Raw genomic sequence first — 24685 nt, 5'->3', positions numbered from 1 at the left:
AGTTTTTTATGGTGAATAAAGATTCACACATTGGTAGTTGAATAAGGATTCGCTATCAGAATTTTTCTTCATTACAATTTAATTGTAATTCTTGGCAAATACTTAATTTAGTGGAATAGTTCTTCTAGTTGGCAACAAGAAACTCATCTCAGTTAACGTAGTGAGAAACATTAAAATGTCATTTATTTATGTTGAATATGGTGCTTTTATCACTATAAGAGAAATTAAACTTCTCTAAACTTTATTACTAAATAATTCATAGAGTATGAATGATTTTAGTGATATGGCATGTTTTAAAAATTTGTTTGAAAAAATGTTCAGCTTTAAATAAATACATTTTTCTGTGTTAACTGTTAACACATCTATATACTAAACTGAGAGAGTGTAAGGATTAAAGAAACCATAAAGGAAGACAAATTCTTTTCTCCTAAAAGAATATTTGTCTTTGTAATTTAAGTGACTGTTACAAGTAATTCTCTTAGAGTTAAAGTTAAATTACAATTACCTATCAAAAATTTTATTTTTCATGCAAAAGTGTCATTAAACCTTATTAAATAAGGCTATCGGGCCAAAGAATTTGTTGGACTTATGCATTTTGACTCGGGTGGTTTAGTAACTGAATGAATAAGTCTAACATGGTAAATATGTCATTAATATGATTAATGAGTATTTATGAGTAGAAGTATCCCAATCTAATACAACTTAAGTCTTATTTTCTTTGAAATGTTTAAAAGAAACTAGACTAAAATCAAAGTCATTTAGGCAAGTTTATTGTGACATTATGATCAGATGATAATGATTAGTACAAAAAATTTAATGAACTATGCCTAATTGATGAAAATGAGATAATATCTCAACTTTGAGCATTAGGTACAATTTGAACGAAATTGTGTTGAAACAAGAGAAATGTGGTATAGTTAAACTTAGTATAGGTTAAGTATTACACTGGTGCTAGACTCACTATGGACATGCAATAGAGATTTCTATTTTGAACACTATTTCTACAAAAAAAATGTTTGAGAAACGATTTTGTATTATGAAAGTGTTGTAAAACTATTTTAAGACATTTTGGTATTAGTGTAAATTGTGACATTTGTGTCAAAACAAACACTTGGCGAGATAAATGTTAAAAAATATATCTAAATGTAGCTAGTCCTTGAGGAGTTTATAAATGACATTTTAGACAGTCCAAAAGAAAATGATGTATTTGGTGACAAATATTGATTTCATTTTGAAAGTCGAAATGGAAGGTTACGGACTTGTAATAGGGTCAACTAGTGTCGATGAATTAGTTCCAAGTAAAATCACGTAATAGTTAACGAGTGTTGTAAACCATTTATTTTCATTTAAAAGTCAATTTCTAATTGTCAACCAGATAAGTCTTCATCGTAATGGGAGAGTTATGACATAACTCGCTCTTTACAAAGGCTTACTTGAAGTCTATATTATCATATTAGATGACAACAGGAAAACTTATAAACCTCAAAGTAGTGGTTGACTCAATCTTTTCTATGACTTATTGGAAGTCAAAGTTGACATAATGGATGACAAGAGCTGAAGGAAGTTGACAAAAAGAAATTATGCCAAAGTCATAAATTTTGAAATAAAGTAGTATATTTAATCTCAGCCAATTTTTGTAGATTTTCATTGATGGGATCAAACCGAAGAGATATAAATGGATTTACAAAAGAAAGACTTGAAAATGTAGAATTTAGAGATAGAGATCTTCAAAGTAAGACTCTTGGCGTTAGGTGAAAACCAACGTTGGGATAAAATGGATTATGACTCAATTTTCTATAATAGAGTCTGTATGCATTATTTGATTCATTGTTACATATGAGATATGTAAAAATGAATAACTTCTTTTATGAAAAGAAGTTCAATGCATCTACACAAATTTGAGTACATTTTTTAGAAATCAAATTGTAAAAGATTTGCAAAGTTGTGGTGTACATATGATAAATGAATTTCACAATTAGGATAATTGAGAATAAGGGTTTGATACAGTATCATAACTCATGACTTTGAACAATGACAATTTTCTTGTACATACAAGAAAATGGAAAGTGGTTATTTAGCTATTTTATGATATTTACTCATTATGAATGAGGTAGAAATTCGTATGATAGTTGACTATTTAACCAATTTCAAATAATTGATCTGAAGTGTTTTTGTATATTAAAAGTCTACATAAAGATGTTTAGGACATCATGTTAAATTTGTCTCATGCATCATATGTTTACAAAGTAGTTTTTAATGTTCGATGTAATAGCTTCAGATGGAATGAGAATGTACCATTCTACAATGAATTTGATATGCCTAAAGGAAAAGTTTCCTTAGACACTTTAAGTATTGAGGGGATGTAAATCTTACATGACACTTAATTAACATTTAATATACAATTGGTTAATTACATCAGTCAAGTTAATGGTATGACCATTGAGTTTACAACTTAAAACTTATGAATAATGAGACGGTGGTGTATAAATTTTAAGACTTTATCTTTATGGGATACATCGTTTAATACCGGATGTAGAGAAATCCATGTTTTATCCTAAGTGGTGTCAATTAGACTACAGAGCAATATCTTTGCTTGTGAATCAATAATTTGTATAGTCAAGTGTATCCTTCAATATTTGAAAATTGTTTCAGATATGAATTAGTCCATCTACTTTATGAGATAATGTGGTGGAAGGACTACGTTTGAGGATAGTAGTAAACACCAAGTTGACAACTCAGATGAAAAGGCCGATTCTCCTTGGAATTAAAAACAAAAATACTACCAATTTGGAAGCCTTCCAATTCTCTGAAAATATTGGTATTGGTTTGTGGAAACAAATTTCTAATTGGGAAGAAAAGGAAAAATTTTTGGAGGGATTTTGTTTTTTCACAGAACGCTTCTATAAAAAGTTCGTTCTTGAAGAAAACTCTTAACCTTCTTCACTTTTTTGCAGATATTTTTAATTAGTAGAGAGAGAGAGGAAAACGTGGGAGCTATCCCACGTTTCAGATAACTCTCCTACATAGGAGTTATTTGATTTAATAAAATCAAAATTTTAATTTAATTAATTAATTATTAATTAATTAAATTTATAATTAATAAAATCTAATTTAATTAATAATTTCAGTTAAATTATATTTAAATGAAACATTTCTCACATAACTTATGGTTTTAATTCAATTAACTTAATTAAATCAAATTTAATGAAATTAAATTAAATTAATAGTTAATTAATTAATTACCAAATTAAATATCAAATGCTTAATTCAATCTACATTTGAATCATATTCAATTATATTTCTCTCATAACCTATAGTATGCATCTAATACGCATTGATCCTATAGTTTTAATATGAATCCAATTCATATTAAATTAATGTTTGAACTCCTTCAAATATTCAATTCTCCCATAAATTAATTTTCAATCATATTCAAATTTAAATTTTATATTATAGATTAAAATTTATATTATATGTATCATTATACATTATACTATTTTTCTAAGTGAATTTGAACATTTCAAACTCTATTCAAGACATAATTACCTCAATTCCAGCTAGGAAGAGATCTCATAGACCTACAGATCATAAGCTTCAACGATATTAGATTAATTGACTAAACTTATTAATTACATTAATCAATATTCGTTAACTATGGATACACTCAACTAAAGACCCATAGCTACACTCTTTTCATTATAGATATATTTCTATGTCTACAGATATATACCATTAACAACAAGTTAGTCTTTCACGAGTATTTGTAACACCAGTGGGTCAAAATTACTGTTTTAACCCAAGTTTACTTCTTTATTTTTAAGTACCAGTGCTCCTCTTATAAACAACCTATTTATGGTCCAACCATAAAACAAAAACCCCTCTCGAGCTAGTGGGGGGAGACCCTCTTTTCAAGTCTCGAAGATACCACTTAAGGGAACACTCATCCACTTACCCTAAAGTTGGGAATGAGTGAATTCCATCTTGTATTATTATGTTCCTAGCTCTCCACTCCGTCTTGTCCCCAAAATGGTAGACTTATTGAGTCACAAACTGACCACTCTCAACCATACAAATCAAACAACAATCCCTCGTGAATAGGAGTTCATAATATACTCAGGATTAAGACTAAGTTGCCTAGGTCATCTAGTGAATAGATCAATACTCAGGAATTCATATTATTTTGCGGTATGGTCAAACTCATTGCAGAGGATACCTCCACTCACATGTCACCTACATGAACACGTTGGATCATTGCATTTGTATCAAATACAAATTGGTCATATCCATAGTGTCACTAGGATAAGGTATTCAGCCTTATCCCTATACTATAGACCCTTTAGGTTGTATCTTAAACATTGATCCATGTATGTCTCTACATACACTTCAAGACTCATAAGACAACCTAAGATGTTAGTTTATCGGATTTAGGGTTATTAAGACAAAAAAAAATATAGTACAATCAATAACACTAATTGAAATAACATCTATAACTCCTTATTGATGACAGTCAATTATTTATATTTACTATCTATGAGTTGTAGGGCATACAATAGCCTCACCTTCTCACTGGCCCGAGATGGATTAGTTTATAGTTGGACTCTGAACTGTTTGTTCATTAGAGGGATCAATAGTACTTAAGGAGTTAGATATAACTACCAAGGTAAAACGGTAATTTGACCTATCTGTAGTTAACGAGCAATTCGCGAAGGATCGACTTACTATTGATTGGTTATATCTATGGATATAGAAATATATATCTACAGTGCGAAGAGTGCAATTGTGAGTCTTTAGTGGAGTGACCTGCAGTTAATGAATGTTGATTAATTTAATTAAAGGGCTTAATTAATTAATCTCTATAATTGGATCTTCTAATCTGTAGGTCCATAAGGTTCTCTTGCTGGCTCACTAAGGTAAAACAAGAATCAATTTATTTTAAACTAAATTAAATTGTTCAAATTAGATAAGAGAATTAATTGTATAAGATATAATTAATATAATGTATAGATACATTACAATATGAAGTTAATTTTGAATGAGGTTCAAAATTATACTTTATTATATGAGAGAGATAAATATTTGAATAAATCTCGTATAATTGGAACTTCTAATCGGTAAGTTCATAAGGTTCCCTTGCTAGCTCACTAAGGATAAAACAAGAATCAATTCATCTTTTTATTAATCTGAATTTTTTAAATTAAATAAAGGAATGATTAAGATTGAAATATTATTATGAATGAGATTCATATTAAACTATAAGTTAAAATTAATATGAATATGATTAATATTAATTCTATAAGTTATATGAGAGAATAAAGTATTTGAATAAGATTTAAAAATCAAATAATATGAATGAGATGCATATTATAACTATAGGATAACTCTAATATGAATGAGAATCATATTAAAACTATGGGTTAAACTTAATGTACATGAGATTCATATTAAAACTATAATATACGAGAGGAAATTTATTTGAATGTGAATCAAATGTGACATTAATTAAATATATGAAATTTAGTTAATTAATATTAATTAATTGGATTAATTAATATTTATTTAAATTAATTAAATTAAATAAGATTTAATTTTATCTAAATATAAAAGTTAACTCCTCTGCAGTTAGCAAGGGAGTTAATGTGAGAGTGAGGGGAGTTATCTCCCCTCACACATGTCTCATTCACTGAAGGGTTCAGTGATGGAAAAAGGAGACAAGAAGAGTTCTTCTGACAAATATCCCACTCAATTTTCTCTCAACAAAATCAAACTCTCTCAATCTCTCAAAAGTTAACTTTCCCTTCTCCAAACAACAGATCCACTCATCTTGATTCTTACCGGAGAATAGCAAGGAAGGACCCATGGTGGTGTCCTGTTGAAGTTGATGCAGAGAAGTTTGTGGGAGATTTTCACTATTCGAAGAGCTCGTGATGTGGGAGTTTGTTCGAGAGGAAAGTGTTTAAGACTGTCTTCAAGGGTTAATCTCCTAGTCCTTTCTTCCTCTTCTCTCAGCATGTTTATCTATAAATGTATATTTATCCTATATCATTATGTATGTTTTTTTTTTTTTTCTTGACTTCCAAAACGAATTTCGTAAGCACACGCATTCACGTGCTTCGGCTAAGGAATTTGATTTCTTCAATTTGACCGTACTCACTTTTCAATATTAGTTGTATTCATCTGTTTCTTAGTAGAAGTAGTTTTATCGATCCTTTATTCAAGGTCTAGATCCATACACTCGAGAAGTACCTCTAGGCTTTCCTTCCAAATCTTAAAATTTGATCCATTCAACTTAGGGATTGAACTCATGTTTTCAGATATTTAAGTAAGACCAACTGAAATAATGAACGGTTAAATGAAGCATATACTCACAATTAATACATGAAAGACAATGACATTTGGGAACAGTGAAACCCATAGGTTGTAATTGGATATTTAAAACCAAAGGGGATTTGTACGGAAATATTGAAAGATATAAGACTCGTCTTGTTGCAAATGGTGTTACTCAAAAGGAAGACATGATTACAAAGAGACTTTCTCTCCGGTTTCATCAAAAGAAATTTTCAGGGAATCATAGCACAACTCACTTTGATTTAGAGCTACACCTGATGGATGTAAAAACTACATTTCTCAATGGAAACATTGATGAGATGATTTATATGGTGCAACCAGAAAACTTTGTTTCTGGTAATTCAAAGTGTATGGCATGCAAATTGAAGAAATCCATCTATGGTCTCAAGTAAGCCTCTCATCAATGCTATCACAAATTCCATGAAGTGATAACCTCCTTTGGTTTTGAGGTAAATATAGTGGAAGATTGTGTATATCACAAGTTCAATGGGAGTAAAATCAATCTTTTTTAGGTTATATGACAAACTCATAACAAGTAATGATGTAGGTTTACTGCATGGCACTAAGAGATTTCTCAAAAAAAAAAATTGAGATGAAGGATCTTGGTGATGCTTCTTTTGTATTAGGAATTGAAATACTACGAGATCGTTATCAAGGTATTTTGAGATTATCATAAAAGAACTATATTGGAAAGATTTTTTAGTAGATTTGGCATGAAAGATTATGCACGAGGATATACCCTGATTGCTAAAGGTGATAGATTTCATTTAGATCAATACCCCAAGACTACACTCAAGACTAAGGAGATGCAGAAGGTTCCCTATACATCGACTGTTGGAAGTCTAATGTATGCTCAAGTATGTATGCGTCCAAATATTGCATTCATAGTTGGAATGCCAAGCAGATATTTGAGCAACCTGAGGATGGATCATTGGAAAGCAGCCAAATGGGATATGAGGTATTTACAGAGAACAAAAGATTATATGCTCACTTGTTAGAGATCAAATGTCTTAGAGATCATTGGGTATTCTGATTCCAATTATGTTGGATACCAAGAACTATAGTTTTTCATGAGCATGTTGCTCACATGTGTGTTAGTCACTTTTCTAATTCCATGGTTTAGTGGGAGTTTGTTATTAAGGATGTTCTTTAGCCTTGTTTTGTTTATTTTCTATATAAAATAAAGTTTATGGTTTATGTTTTATTATCTGAGCTTGTTTATCATGCGTGCAGTTTAACAAATGCAGTTTAGCACAAAGTTTTTTGGAATGATCTCACTAAGAAATTTGGATCAGTTGGGAACAAGGCATGATCTAGATCACTTTGCATGTAGTTTCCTTGGTATTCATCCATACTTGATCTATGTCAGTGAATGTATTGGAATTGGTGATCAAGGAAGGTTTAGTTACAAAGGTAGTGACGAAAGTCACCTAGATTCGGTGTTAAGACAAGAGATGGACCAGATTGAACTAAAAGGGAATTCTATTATCAAAATAACCTGTTTATGGACACTTAAGGTTGATGTGATTTAAATATATTAGGTACACAGACATAGCCCAAGAGGGAGATTGTAAGACGTATTTTTTAAATAATAATACATATAATTAAAGTAGGGCTATATATGTGGATTACTATTTTATCACATTGGATTACTTTATTAGATTGGGCCATATTATGTGATCTAATTAATTAAAATCCTAGATTTCTAATTGAGATGGACTTTAAATTGATGCAATAATAATGGGTAGAAGCTCATTCTTAGTTAATTAGGTTTTAATGAAACCTAATTGAACTAGTATATAAAGAGACGTTAGGGCTATGGTCCCAATATACTGAAACAATACGCATTTTGTCTTTCTTGAATCCCATCTAGAGAGAGATTCCACTAAGGGCATTCGGAGTTTTTGTTGAAGAAGATCATAGTCAACTATCATCATCTTGAAGCTATCATCGGTTTCTCAATGGAATCCGATATGTTATTTATTCTTGATAATTTGGTCTGAATGGTCCTAGGATTTATTTATTCAATATAGATATAAAGTAATTATGCTAACATTAAATTGATAATACCCTTAAAGTTCAAGGTTTAAATTGATAAACTATTAGTTTAAGATTTAAATTAATACAATCTAAATTTAAGGGGTATAAATTGATATTTATCCTAAAATATATAAAAAAAACCACCTGAAAAACTTGTATGAATAAACTAATCAATTTAATTTCGTAATTTTTCGATTATCCGTTCGAGTCGCAGAAGAAAATTTAAACTCAAACATCATTTGAACTAATGGATGAGAAGGGCGACTACTTTACAGCTAAACATTTTGACTATTTTTATATATATATTATATTCAAACCTATGATCCTATATTTTTCCAAGTAATTAATACTTTTAGTTAAGAAAATACAAAAGACAGGACTTTTCTTAATCGACCATGATAGCATTAATTTCTTAGAATGGAATTTTTGGCAGAATGTTGAAAAGGATTCTCTAATAATTAAGATATGTCTTTGTTTGAAAGAGAACTCATATATGAAGTGTGAAATTCTATATTAATGTTTAAAATGTGCTTATTAAAATTATAATTTTCAACCCGAACACCATTTTAGATCGTATCTATTTCATCTCTAAATTGTCAAGAAATTTTAACTCACCTTCATTAATTTTGTATTATAATTTAACAATGACGAAAATAATAATGAATAAAAGAACACTCTTTCTTAACTATGAACAACCATTTTTTCTAATATTTTGTAGTAATAAAAATTGAGTCATTGATTTTTAAGATGATAATATAACTATGTACAAATTCGATTAAAATATCAATGTTAATTAAATTTCATGATATCTCGATAAAAAATCAATAAAATATCAGATATTCTTAGAAATCAAATAATAAAACCATTTAAACTAATAATTAAACCTTTTTTTTACCATCTAAATAAGTTTAGATATTTTATCACTAGTAAATATTTAATGAAAATATCAATTTACATCGTTGAATTTTGAGTTTGTATCAATTTAAATCTTAAACTATTAATTGTATCAATTTAAACTCTAAACTTTCATAAGTGTATCAATTTAAACCTCAAACTAATAGTGATATCAATTTAAACTCTAAACTTTCTGAAGTGTATAAATTTAAACATTGAAGTTTCATAAGTGTTATAATTTAAACCCTTCGTTATATTTTATTTAGATACACTTGTAAAAATTTAGGGGTTAAATTGATGTACTCAGGAAAGTTCAAAGTTTATATTGGTATACTTATGAAAGTCCAGGTTTAAATTGATACAATTATTAGTTTGAGGCTTTAATTGTTATTATCCCAAAGTTTAGGATTTAAATTGAAACAACTATTATTTTAGAGTTTAAATTGATATGATTTTCAAAATTTAGAGATATAAATTGACATTTTCTCAAATATTTATATATATTGGGCAGATATATGATATGGAGTTCGTTATCTATTAAACCATGATATTGATGTACCCTTCAATTTACCACGACATATGGACATATATTTAATCATTGACTGTGTTTGGAATTAGCATATGTTTTTCTGTTACAGTTTTTACATTTTAATTATAACATATATTATTCCTTCCATATACATAAATTATCACCTAATTATCTCCTCTTAACAAATGCTTATTTCAATTCTTTTATCCACATAAAAAAAGTTATCATTTTCTTGAGAATTAAAAAAATCTATATATATATATATAAAGTTAAATCAGATTTTATTTTTTATTTTTATGGTAAGTAAAATAAAGAGGGGTAGATTGTACCTAATCATTCTTAAAATAAAATAAAGACGGCAGATCGACATGAGGTCGGAAGCGTGAGGCCGGAGATGTGTAGCCGGAAGCGTGAGATCGGAGTTGAAGCGTCAGACGTGAGGCACGATTTGCGTCTTCAAGTGTCCAAAAAACCGGAAGTCGGAGGTGCGATTTGCATCTTGCGGGTGGAACGTCGGACGAAGGAAGGGAATCGAGGAGCATCGAAGCGTGAGCATGAGGGCGGAGTGGATTGTGAGGCCGGAGCTGAGCGTCGGATGAGGGGAGGGAATCGAGGGACGAGGGTTTGGCTTTAGGGGCGGCAAGGCAAGGGAGGGAGTCGAAAGTAGGTTTGTTTTATTTTTTTATTATATATATATATTCGGGTTGGGTTGACCTGACCCTAAAAGGGAGTAACCCGAGATCCGATCTGGAATTTTTTTTTTTTAACCCAACCCAACTCAAAATAAAATATAACTCAAACCAATTTGAATTGAGTAGGCCGAATTGGTTGGATTATCGGGTTTTTTGAACACCCATATTTCTACCGATGAGAGAGGAAACACACAAAGCAAACTATCTCACGTAAGAAAGAAAGGAAGATTAGACCAACAATAACTTGTATAATGGAATGACTTTTCCCCCTTTTTTGGTTGTAAAAGGAGAAAGGACATTTTTAGTAATTTCATGAGCTACAAAGTTTATATTCTTAAAAGAAAAAAAAAAAGTTTACAGAAAGCTAGTTAATATATGAAATAATGGACTCCAAGTCAGTATCAATATCATCAATTATGACTGTTTAAACTATTTATTATTTTTAAAAAATAACATAAAATAAACCTAAATCCTAATGTATGTTTTGATATCAATGGTATGTAAAGAATTGTATGTAACATTGTTCTAGTCTTCTCAAATAAATGACGCATTGAAGGAAGGATTGTCCAAGTGCACAAAAAATCCTTTATTTTTTGAATTTGTTAATGTGAACTGTCAAACTTGAAAGACATCTGTGGCATCATTTAAAATAATATTGACCATTTAAATTAACATGATCACAATTGATATGTGCAAACTAATTATTACTCAAATGAATTTAATGCTATCTTGTAAGATGAAAGTGATGCTAATAACAATCTCAATATTCTATAGATAGTTATAAATAATATCACTAGGTCTCCTAAATATTTTCACATTACTTGCGGTACAAATTTTCATCATTTATTTTAGGGATCGTTTGTTTCGCGAGCATCCTAGATTTTCATGAAGTAGATATCTAGATTACCATATTTGTTTGTCGTATGTGAAATATCCCAACATTTGAAGATTTCAGATGCCCGGACGAAGGGCATCTAGAGAGTTTTTGACACCCTCTAAAACCTAGAGTTTTTAGATTACCAAGTTGAAAACATCCTCATTTTACTTTTTTGTCATTCCTTTTTATTTTATTTTACATATATATTAATCTTCATTTGCATTATATAATTGAAATAAATACTATCAACTATGTATATCATATATTTTTAGTTGTATCATAATTCTTATTATTTTTTAGCAATACATTCAAATTCAAATTCAAATTAATATTTATTTTATAAAAAATATTAAGTTATGATATATTATTTTGTTTTAAAAAATAATATATAAAAATAATCTAAATTGTATTAATTTTAACAAAAATTCAAATTGATAAAAACAAATATGTTATATAAATTCAAATTATATCAAACTAAAAGTAATAAATAGTTGTAACGGCATTTTTGAAACTTTATGTAAATTTAAGATATTCTCAAGTAGAAATCCTACAAAACAAACACAGTTATCAAAATATTCTCATATATCTGTAAAAATATTCCTACAAAACAAACAAGTAATCTAAGATGTCGAACATCTATAATTCCTAATATATATAATTCCAGGCATCAAAGATTCTAGTTATCTATATTTCCAAAAAAACAAATGGCCCCTTAAAGTAAAATAATTTTTCAATAATTTCAAAGTTCAAATGTATTGTTTGGAACAAATTTCAAAGTTCACGAGTAAAAGATAAAACTTTTCAAAGTCCTAAAGCATAATTGAAATCTACCTCAAAGTTCAATGGTATATTTCACATAGGTTATATATATATATATATATATCCCTGAACTTTGTCAGTTGTCTCAAAATGCCTCTATTCTTTCAAAAGTTGTATTATTACCTTTAACCTTTCATAAATGTTTTATAACTACCCTTGAAGTAGAAATCCATTAAAATTTTGAACAAAATGAAAATTGGGACTCAGACAATGCCACACCCATTCCAAGTCCCAATAATTTCTATCGAACATTCAAACAATTTCCTATTCAAGTGTCTATTTGTTTCACAGATATTGCTATGAAATTTCAGACAGACATTTAATATTCTTGTTTGTTTAATAGGATTTCACTTTTTAAAATTCAAGATATTATTATCCAAAGAAATTTAAAACCCATTTGTCATGGATTTTTAGATACTCTCTATACTTGTGGGAATTTTGTACCTAATAAATGAATAGAGCCTAATTCAATAATAAATAAATATCAATTAATGATGACTATCAATGTAAACCCCGTACTCCATTTTTCCTACATAAGTGAGTAACAAGCGTGTTAAGTAAAATTATGAAAGGAGGTAAAGAAGGTAGGCAGATGGAGGAAGAAAATTCTAAGTGTTAGAAATACTTAGTCAATGGTGAGTTTTAGATAATATAACAAGTGAAAATTGGCTAAGTATGAAAGCAAAGTGTAGGCATGCGTTGATAAGGCTTGCGGCAGCCTCAAGTGTGTGCGAGCAAAGGCGCTGGACGATCGTGTAGCAGATGAGCGACACTATACGATTATGTATGCAATCGTCTAGTAAGTGAACGGCACTACACGATGAGGTAGGCGATCGTGTAGGCGGGCGCTGGGCGATTGTGTAGTAATTGCGCGGAGGTAAATGATGCTCGCAGTAGCTAAGCAATAGGCTATGCGCGAGATCGTTGAGAGCGAGATCAGCGAGATCGTTTGCTAAACGATTGAGCTAGACGATAGGCGCTGGGCGCTAGACGATACGAAGGATCTCTCTAAACGATAGCGCTATACCTTGGACGATGGCGTTAAGCAATGGGGCGTTGGCACTGCACGATCGGCATCAGCACTAGACGATGAGCTGCACGACAAGTGCTAGATGATAGACGTTGAATGCTAGACGATAGATATTGAATGCTAGACGATGGACGTTGGGTGCTAAATGATAGACGTTGGGCGCTAGACGATAGGCGTTGGGCGTTAGAAGATGGAGTTTGCGATGCACTCTAAATTTATATTATGAGGCGAAAGCCTAACGTGGGTTATGAAGGAAGGGAAGGAAAAATAAATTAATTTAAGAAATTCACTAATGGGAATTGGCCGGAAGCACTAAGTGCTGGATGAGGTGGTAGTTTAACCCTTGAACAGGGGAGGAGAAAGAAGTACAAAAGGGAGAGGAACATCAAAAGCTCGATTTTGGAAACTTGAGCAAATCAAGTGAGATCAGTTCCGTTCCAAAGCTGGGAAAATCTAGTTATTGCGGTTGTTTTTCCAGAGAAAGATCTCACACGGAGAATAGCAAAAAGTGAAGAATTTGAAGAGGAGGCAGATTCTTAGATTAATCAGAGCTCGAAGTGAAGATTGAAAGTTCCAGGACAAACTACAAGAAATTATCGGCTAATATTTTAAAGATAAAAAAGTTAACTCAATTCTAAACAAGTTTGTAGAAGGAAGTTTCTTAAAAAGAGTCTTGAATTTTGAGTTATGAATTTTTGAAATTGGAACAAGGAATCGGTGCATAAGCAGGCAACTTCTTGGGAAGATTAAGTAGGCAGCTCACCATAGTGAGCGAGAGCGAGCGAGAGATAAGAAAATGAGTGAGAGTGAACGAGAGATAAGAAATTGAGCAAGAGCGAGAGTGAGTAAAGGAAGAGGAGGATCTCTCTAAGGATGCAAATCTCGCTGGAAAGTTACAAATCTCGCTAGAGGTCACAAATCTCGCTGGAAGTGGTAAGTCTCGCTGATGAGGATGATCTCGCTCATGATGATCATCTTACTAGTAATGCTGTTTTGTTGGTGAAAAGTTTCATTAGTAAGCGAGCTACCTAAAGTATTTTGCTGAGAATTCTAAGGAATCTAACCGGGGATTATGTCCTTTCAGACCAAGAAGAGCTAGGAGAGGCATATAAACCATTTAAGAGCCCCGACGAGCTGTGAGTGACTAATGTTTCTAAATGATAAAGTTTATGCTTTGCAAATTTATTCTCATGCTAAGTTTTATGTGATTGAATGCAACTTATTTCTATGATTGAAAGCATGACCAACGCATGATGTTTACTAATGTATGAATTTTCCAAGTATGTTTTCCATGTCTAACGCATACTAATGGTTTTTAAGCCAACTTATTTTACAAAGTATGAAGCATGCGTTAGGATTATAGCTAAGGTTGAATGAAGCTTGATGTACTATGTTTTAAATACCTAAGGTTGTCAAAGTATATGTGTTGGTATTCCTAAACACAATGAAAAAGGATACTAAAGGCAGGGAAGGTATCCTAAAGAGATTTCTATGCTATATTTGAAAATAATTTTTTAGTTGCACTTCGAGAACTTGACGGCTTAAGTGAGCCAGATACTGAAGGTAAGAAAGGTATCTGAGTAAATGTACCTAAGGTATTGACGGTACTTAGAAAACTCCACGTGCACGTAGGTAGCTCTGATTGAGAGGCCAAAGTATGGGTCTTCTAGGCCATATACCAGCAAAGGGAGGCCGAAGTATGGGTCTCTTGGCCGGTAACAGACGTTGGGAGCTAGAGCGATGTATGCTCGTTCTCAACTAGGGAATAATGATGTTTAATGGTGCTTAAGAGTAGTTATCAATGTTTATGTTAGAGGAAGTTGCTTGAGATGCTCATTGGTATATTTAAAGAGATCGACATAGGGGCCTCTCCTAGCCATAGTTTAGTATGAAGAGATTGAAGTAGGGGTCACATCTAGCCATGGCTTGGCGTTGGGAATTAGAGTGATGGATGTTCATTCTCAACTAAGATTCAGGTTTCAGATATAATGGTTTTAAAAGTTTTATGTACACGTTTGCTTGGCATATTTTAGTTCCAGTATTATGTTTTCGAGCTTTCAGTTTAAGCATGAGATTTATGTTTTTATTAAGTCACTCACTGGGCGAGTAGCTCATTCTTTCAAATATTTTTCTTTTCCCAGGTAGTGGTCATCTCCCTAGAGGTTAGCTGTCATCTTGCTCTGTCACTCAAGGACTCCAGTTAAAAGTTCAAAGTCTAAAGAGTATTTTTAGGTGTTTATTTTGTAAATTTTGTAAATGTCTGTACATATGTGTTGCTCATATTAGGGGCTAGTAAAGTATATTGGGACCGTTGAACTCTGTATGTGTTAATATAATGTAATTATGTTATTGTTGATCCCTGGTGTTCTGAGGTATTTTTTAAAGTTTCATTAGTTTGGTGAATGTTATATATGTATTCCAGGGATCTAAGCAGGTTAAAGATGTTAGTTAGGCAGTAAGTGTCACAAATGGTTGGTAACTACTGTCGTCACATTCACTTCTGGATTAAGAAGGGTAATTTGGGAGGGGATGTGACAATCAATTTTTTAATTAATTATTAAAAATAAATATATTATTTAGACTTAATAAATTTCAAGTATTACATCTATTATTGATATTTTATATTATCTTAACTATTGAATATAAAATTTTATTACAAAATTTGGTAATACATTATCTTAACCATTTGGTTTTCAAAAACTAAACATATGTTCTCTCGATCCTTATAATGTTTTAATTTTCAAAACTTAGTTTGGTTTTTAAAAACATTGATAAGAACTAGTTAACAAAGCAAGAAATTTAGAGTTAAAAAAGGTATTTATAGGTTTAATTTTCAAAAACTAAAAACAAAACCAAAAGGTTACCAAACTGGACCGGTCTTAAACTTTTAATTTCTACTAGATCATCGAAAATGGAGATGTGAGAAAAATGTTTGATGAAAGAAAAATCCTTAGATACATTTCACGCTGGACCCATTTTTAGGCATTCTAGTGAGATGTTCGATTACAAACTGTCACATGATAAATAATTCTTTTTAAAACAAGATATATATATTTTTAAAAAATTCAATATAATTAAAGGAGATGCATAAAGATGAGGATAACCTGGGGTGCAACTACATATTTGTCTCCATGAAATGCGTAGCTGAAAAGGACAGTCATTTTATATTGTTTTTACGTCCAAACCTGGTTCTTCTTTGCTTTAAATAGATATATCCACTTGTCTTCTCTTCATTTCTTGATGGTAGAGATACAGAGAGTTTGGCCACACACACTCTCCACCTTCTTAACAATGGCCGACGCTGCCTTTTATTTCCAATACGCAACACATTTTATCATTTTACACTAAACCATACATTAAACAACCAAAATTATCAAATTCCATTACCAACTCTATTCGTTTATTCATTCATACGTACACTACCCTACTACTACTTTTATTACAATCTCTTTTTCTTAGTTCAACGATATTGTCAACTAAATAATTCAATTGTCAACGTTTGAAACGATCAAAAGTCATGTGATGTTATTCCATCCAACTATATTTGGATTCATTACTTTATTTGTTTAAAGTTTCAAATGTCTATGAAATGTTAACGTTGATGTTTAGAAAAGAAGAAGAAAATTCTCTCTACTACCTAAGTTTTGAATATAGATTTTATATGGGTCCCTAGGTTTTAGGGTATTATATTTTTACTCTTGAATTTAATTTTTATTTGGTCCCTAATCCTATGTTTTCAAAACGTTGCATTTTATTTTTGAGTTTTCAATTTAGTTTTCATTTCGCCTTTAGATCGATAGATTTAGTTTTACACTTGAGTTTCGAGTGTTTGTCACTAATAGTCACTTTTTGTCTTTGATATTATTTTCTTTTTTTTTAAAAAAAAAAAAAAAACAAGTAACAAGGATAGATGGATCGGTAGATGCACCCAGTATCTCAACTAGTTTTTTTAGGGTAATTACAATTGATGGCATTTTTAGGCATAATAATCAAGTGTAACGTCATTTTAAAAAAGTTTGCAAATATAGCAAAGTCTATCAGTAATAGACTTTTATCGTTGATAGATTGTTACCAATGATATGATCTATTAGTGATAGACTCCTACCAACAATATGGTTTATCATTGATAGATTATTTAAATTTTGTCATATTTGTAATTTTTTTTTACATCTTTAGGTTTGATTGCTATATTTGCAACTATTCCGTTTTTTATCTCTGATATTATTAACTTTCATTATAATAATTAAGTGGATTTTTTAATTTCAATAGTGAAAAAAAAATAGTTCAAGAAAACGAATTCAATCATAATTTATTTGGTATTTTAAAATTAATTATAGAAAATTAACAGAATTTGTAAAAACTAAGACTTTCAATATATTTTCTAAAAGTAGAAACAAAAAAGAAACCAATTGTTACTAAGAAAAAAATTCAAGAATTTGAAAAAAAAATATATAAAAAAATGTTTGAATGAGTCTTATACTTTTATAAATCTAGAGACAATCTATATCTATTTATAAAATAGAATTATATGCAAACATCAAATAAATGCAATTTCCCAACCAACTTTTGACTCCATTTAACCTCATTAACTTTACCTGTCTTTTTGTTACTATTATCTTTGTGATAAATTAATGTTACCAACCGAAACCCTTTTTTTATTAGTATTTTTTTCCCCTTTTTATACAATCTTTTGTATAGTGTTCTTTTGTAAATCATAATTTAATTTTCATTTTTTATAAGAACTAAATTTCACTTGTTTATTTTGTATTCATTATATAGCTTATAATAACTACTATAAACATCTATGATTAAATTGAATTTAAATAATTGCCATAATTAATTTTAAATATTTAATTTAATTATTTTTATAAGAAGTAGGATAAGAGAATCTTGATTGTTTCTACATATTTACCTTCTAAAAACTAACTAAAATTGTTTTAGACCAACTAATATTAATAAATCAAATAAAATTCAACCAAATTAAACACCTCCAATCAAGTTATAAAATATTATATTGAAGCTCAAACATATAAGATTACTCTAACCTAACAAGAATTTGGTTCAAATTTATCCAAAAAAGGAACATTCAACACATCAGAAAGTCTAGTCTAATCCCACTACCAAATGTCCAAGTCAACTACACACGTTTCTACAAAATAAAAAATTCAACTAGTGGAAGATTTCAATTAAATTTTACCATTTCTTTACAAACATAGCATAGTTTCAATTGCCGAAAATATCAATTAATTTTTTTTACTATGAATATAGTTAAAAGGAATGAAGATTTCAACGAAATAGCCTTTCGTGGCCACTTAATGATTATGTTTCTACAGACATATTTAGGCTATAAAGCACATATATTTCATGTGAGACAAAGAATTCGTATAAGACACATAGCGGATACCGATATTTCCATATACTTCCCCGATATGTATCTGACACGTGATTTGACGTATTTATTTCTACGCGTACCTTTTTTTAAAGAAAAAAGACAAACAACTCATCTAATTTTTCTCAATCTAAAACTGGGCAACATATTTAAAAAGCTAACTACTCAAGCAAACTAAAAGGAAAAAAATAAATAAAAGACCAAATCCTTTAATCATCTAATCTTCATCTTCACATTTGAGTCCCCACAACATCCACCAAAATATAAACTATTTGGGTATCTTCAACAATTCAATGAAGAAGTTTTTCGTTTATCTTCATACTTCTCCCTTTAATCTTCTTCTTCTTCTTCTTTGTAATATGAGTCACTTTTCTATTGTATTTTATTAACTATTGTACTTCAACATCATAAATGTTAAAGTACTCGAGCAACCTATTTTTAAAGAAAAAGACAAGTAACTCATCTAATCTTTTCCAATCTAAAACTAGGCAACCTATTTAAAAAGCTAACTACTCGAGCAAACTAAAAGGAAAAAAATAAATAAAAGACCAAACCCTATAATCATCTAATCTTCATCTTCACATTTGTGTCCCTACAACATCCACCAAAATATAAACCATTTAGGTATCTTCAACAATTCAATGAAGAAGTTCTTCGTTTTTCTTCGTACTTCTCCCTTTAATCTTCTTTTTCTTCTTCTTTGTAATATGAGTCACTTTTCTATTGTACTTTACTAATTATTGTACTTCAACATCATAGATGTTTATAATCAGACCCAAAGTATTTGTAAATATAGTACATTACAAAAGAATTTATAAATATAACAAAATTTAGATTATGTTTTCGATATGTATGTCAATGGTAGACTATATCGCTCATAGATATCTATCAATGATAAATCATATTGCTGGTAAGAATTATCACTGATACATTTAGCTATATTTGCAATTCTTTGAGAATGTTGCTATATACTTATTATTATCCCAAAAAATACTACCTAATGCAATTACCTATAAAATAATTACTTTACCATTTACCTAAATCAAGAGTTGAATTAAATTAAACTACAACTTTATTTACATGTCATAAACTCTGATATGTAATTAAAAATATATATATTTTTTGTTAAAATGAATTAGAAGAAAAATAAGAAAAAAAGTGTGCCACTGATGACACAACATGACAGAAGATATATCGTTATCATTAGAGTGACTAATCCAACAAACGTAATAATCTTTAACATACCATACCTTTTCCCAAGTATTTAAAGTCAATAAGGTTTCTTTATATAATAATCTTTTAAGTATGAAGAATTTTGGATTTTGATGTTAGCAAGAAATTTCCATAACAAGAAATAAAATAAATGTATGTTCCTTTTGACTATAGCTTTTCTATTCAATTGGAATATCTCATAGTACTTATTTATTTAAAATACGCCTTAAACTTTGTCTTTTTATTTTTAAAATATCCATGTAACATTATCCCTGAACTTTCTTAAATATTTAAAAAATATATCCTTGGAATATAATTTTTTTAAAAAAATTTTAGACGGATACTGAAACATAAAAAAAATGTGACAGTGATCTAGAACAAAAATGTAGATTACTGCATCGTTTTAGGTCATTACCACATAGTTCTAATTTCTAAGTCCTTATTTTTGTACGAAGTTCTAAAGAATTTTTATTCGTAGGAAGTTTTGAAACATTTATGAAAGTTGAAGAGTAATATTGCAACTTTTAAAAGTATAGGGGTAGTTTTGAAACAAATTACGAAGTTTAAGGGTATTATTTATAATTTAGTCTATCTTACATGAGAATTTAGACTTTTTTTTTTTTTTTGCTTCCAATTGAAATATTATGAAAATAAGTAAATTTTGAAAATGCGATTTTTCACCGATAGAAAAAATGTCAAACTATTGACAGAAATAACAAAAAAAAAAAAAACACTGATAGACACTGATAGATTTCTATCAACGTTCAGTGATGGACTTTTATCAGTTTCTATCACTGATAGACACTGATAGGCTTTTATTCTTCTCTATCCGTCTTTATCAAAAAATATTAAAATTGTGTTATTTTATATAAATAGTTTCCCTTATTTTTTTATTTTCAAAGATCCTCCTCTGAAGTTCAAAATGGGTATGTAAGAATGTAACAAGAAAAAGGCTAGTAGCAATTGTAATTCATGAAGGACAATTATTTCATTTAATAGTAATAACCATACATAAAAATCCAACTTAATTACTATTCCCAAAGGTTAGCTCTCCAAAGGGAAAACCCATAAAAATAAAACCAAACCCTTATCAATCATTTTCTATCATATCCTCCCACCAAAAAAAATATGAAGGTTAACCATATTCACAGTGGGAAAAAATAGACTATCCTAGATTTTTAGTCAAAATAATCCCAAAAAAGAAAAAACTAACTATATTCTCCTTGAAAGCTACACATAAGAATTCATGTATGCAATATTTCATATAAGTAGGTGGATTGTGGATAAGTTCTAGATGACTTTTGAAAGAAGTGCTTTTGGAGTGAAAATACTTTATTTGATAAACCCTTTTAAAAATTTCAAAATCTCTGAATAGTATGAAAATTTTGAAAAAATAGAAAAACACTTTTTTAAAAAGTCGATCTTAAAACTCATTCTTATCAAGTCTTGGCTCTCACTAGCGGTGAGTGAGGCGACATCATGTGAGGCGAGTTAAGAACATTGCCATCCTCATATCTTCTCCCTGAGAACGAGAAGCTTAACCGCAGCTTATTCTCTCGACGCTTTGTCTTCGGTGGCATTGTGATGGTATTGTCTTCCTTCTTGTCAATCTTTCCGACAAAGCTATGGATTCTATCGAGAGCAACATCGACGGTATTATCGTCCATGTTTGCGAAGCAAACTCTGAACCAACCTGGCTCAGTGACATGAAAGGATGAGCCAGGAGAAACATTGAGCTTCACTTCATTGATAATCACTCTCCAAAGCTCCATTTCTGATTCAAAGCTTTGGTCTTTTAATAGCTTCCGCAAATCCATCCACACAAAAACCCCTGCATTCCCATTCAAGCAAGTGATCCCCATTTTCTTCAACTCTTTTGTGAACCTGAATATTAATATATATGTCGTTAGATTTCCGGTAAGTGCCAATAATTAAGTGTAGTCTATGTTGGTTCCAATCTTTGTTGCCATTTTCTATGTATAGTAGAAAAAAATAAAAAATAAAAAGAAATAGTTCAATTTATATTTTAAAAAAATTATCACATGATAGTTTTTTATTGGATGCTTTCTAAGCTGCACAAGCCTGCACTTAATTTTTTTTTTTCATATGTATAATGTTATTTGGTCATTTCTTATATTGATAATATTTATCATGACATCTTGGATTTTGTGTTAACTTTAACCTACAATTAAAGTGTTATAATAAAAGTAATTGAATATTAAAATCTTATTTTAGCTATTCAAATTTGATTTTATTGTCGTCTTTAAAGATTTTGTAAGAGAAAAAATTCATTGGTCAAAATGAAGATTTTGAAAGCGGATAAATTAAAAAAAAAAAGTTTTTGAGTTGAAGGATAGTTTAACAAACCTTGCATGCCTTTTCGCGAGTCGTTTCGAGTTCTCAGCTAGAAAGTTGTCCACAAACTCCTCGTCAGAAAGCATGGCGGCGAGCAAATGTTGCGTCTGGGAAGACACGAGGCCGAAGCTCGACATCTTCCGACCAATGCTCACTACGATATCGTTGTAAGAATAAAGAATTCCAACTCGAAAACCAGGGAGCCCCATGTCTTTGGACAAACTATAAAGTATATGGATGAGGTCCTTCTTGCAATGCTCCATTTCTTCAATAATTTCTGCAATGCTAGTGAAGCTTGGGGATTTGAAGACAGTGGCAGAGTAAATTTCATCGCAAATTAAGTGAATATTATTATCATTCACAAAGGTGACAAGGCTTTTGAGAGTGTCACGATCGTATGTTGTGCCTAAGGGATTTGAGGGATTGGTTATTATAAGACCCTTTACTTTGATGTTGCCTTCTTTAGCCTTTTTGTAGGCTTCTTCTAAGGCTTCCTTTGTGATTTGGAAATTGTTGGAGCTATTGCAATGGACTGGAATTATTTGCGCTCGTGTTCGCCATCGAAGGTCTCGATCAAACCTGTAAAACAATCCTTGATAGTCAGCACAGAGATTTCTCTTATTTCGAACTTAATTATCCCTAAATATCTTGTGGTCACTAATACATTTATATATCAATTGAGATATGTTCATTTTAACAAAAATAATATAGATGGTGGTGGTTGGATGTATAATAGAGAATTTAAAAAAAATAATAAAATAGATGAATAAATGTGAAAATACTCGTGGATATCTTTCTTGGAGAAGAAGGAACTTAGTCTAAGATCATTAATGGAGACATGTACAGGCTAGCCTAAGTGGAGAGTGAGTTGTTGGGATTATTAATATAATTAAATAAAGAGGGACATAAGTTATTTTATTTAAGTGGGTAATGATGAAAGTCAAAAGAAGTTTCATTAAATTTAACAAATAATTTCTTTTTGGTCTTATAAAGCATAATTACTAAATAAGTTAAACATTTTAAAAGGTTGACTTGGGAGGTTTAATTTTTATTCTTCATTATGATTATGACTTTATTTCTTGGTAAAGGATGTGGTTGAAGTTTTGACCCTATAAAAATTTCAAACTTTCAAAGAGAATTTGTATAGTAATTAATTGTCAAATGGGTTCTCTCTCTTTCTTATTTCTAAAATGGACATAAGGAATATTGACTCTTAAAAGCTTCCTCTCTCTCCTTCTCTCTCCATGGAAATTGAAAAAGGAGAGAGTTTTTTAGGGGAAAAAAATTAAATAAGGTAATTATTACAATGGTGAAAAAAGAAAAAGAAAATGATGATGAAGAAGAAGAACTCACGCTGCATAATATGGAGAAGGAATCAAAAAAGCGTCACCCGGATCCGCCAAACAAAAGATGACGGTTTCGCTTGCCCCAGTAGCACCTCCGCCCATCACAATTCGACTCGGGTCAAATTTCACCCTCCCACCCCTCGCTTTCCCCATAAAACTCGCAATCGCCTAAACAAGAAAGAAAGAAATAAAAAAAAACACATTTATCGTAATCCATCAACTTAAAACTTAGAATATTTCGAGATATAGTAAGAAGTTTTGTGTATGGTACATTTCGAAACTCAGGTAAGCCATGGTAATCTTGGAAGTTGGCAATGTCCTTGAAGCTCATGAGCCCTTCATCGGTACAAATCGAAGCTTCCGGATGTTTTCTAATCCAATCGACAATCAAGTCGGGAGAAAGCTGTTAGAAATCCACACCAAAACAAAGTTAGCCAAAATCCAAATCATGAAATATAACAAAAACTAAACCATCTCTAAGAACTATAAAAAAAAAAAAACCAAAATATACAAATCAAAACCTGATTTTCTGCTAAACCCATCTGAATAACACCTAAAGGATTATTCACCGGGTGAAACGGATCGTTATCGTACGCTTTCCACCCATCGAAATATGGTGAATCCTCGCCGTGATCGTTGTTGATGGCGATCTTAGAGAGAAGAACTTGGTTTCTTTCTTCAATCTGATGAAACCTCATTTTGGTATATACTTCAAATAATTTGATCTGTTTGGTTTTGTATAAAGCTCTCTCTTTGAAAGTTTGTTTAAAAGTGAGAGCTTTTGGGTTTTCTTAACATACGAAAGAAAGAACAGAATGGAAGTGAATTTATAAGCAGTGAGGTTGGATCAAAATTCTTAACAAGGAAAATCAAACGTGAAGAAAATTCAATTTTTCAAAGTTCAAAGTATGGAAAAAAATTAAAATTAAAATTAAAAAAATAGTGGTGTCTTTTATTTTCCCCCTCTCCTTTTCTGTTTGAGAATTGGAAATAAAAGAAAATAATAATAAAATAATAAAGAAAGGAAATTAAAAATGGGAAGAGAGAGTTAAAATGGGAATTTGGTCAATAAGGCGCAAGGCAGGACCATACGAGGACCCAAATAGCCGACAGCACGCGCGCGCGTGTATGGAGAATTTGTAGTTGGAACAGAAACA

General features: G+C 30.4%; 1 protein-coding gene across 1 annotated transcript; it reads right to left on the bottom strand.

The window, feature by feature from the left end:
• Positions 1 to 20790: 20790 nt before the first annotated feature.
• On the bottom strand, positions 20791 to 24455 carry LOC120092851 (1-aminocyclopropane-1-carboxylate synthase CMW33). Its single transcript, XM_039051081.2, has 5 exons — positions 24050 to 24455; positions 23800 to 23931; positions 23536 to 23696; positions 22195 to 22761; positions 20791 to 21711 (listed from the first exon to the last, which is right to left on the bottom strand). The coding sequence occupies exons 1-5, from the start codon at positions 24224 to 24226 to the stop codon at positions 21267 to 21269; spliced, it is 1482 nt and encodes a 493-aa protein (XP_038907009.1). The 5' UTR covers positions 24227 to 24455; the 3' UTR covers positions 20791 to 21266.
• Between the last annotated feature and the right edge of the window lie 230 nt (positions 24456 to 24685).

Source organism: Benincasa hispida, chromosome 12 (assembly GCF_027475165.1).
Source record: "Benincasa hispida cultivar pf3 chromosome 12, pf3_genome.v1.1, whole genome shotgun sequence".
NCBI classification, from domain to species: domain Eukaryota; kingdom Viridiplantae; phylum Streptophyta; class Magnoliopsida; order Cucurbitales; family Cucurbitaceae; genus Benincasa; species Benincasa hispida.
This window is presented reverse-complemented; position numbering and strand designations above follow the sequence as displayed.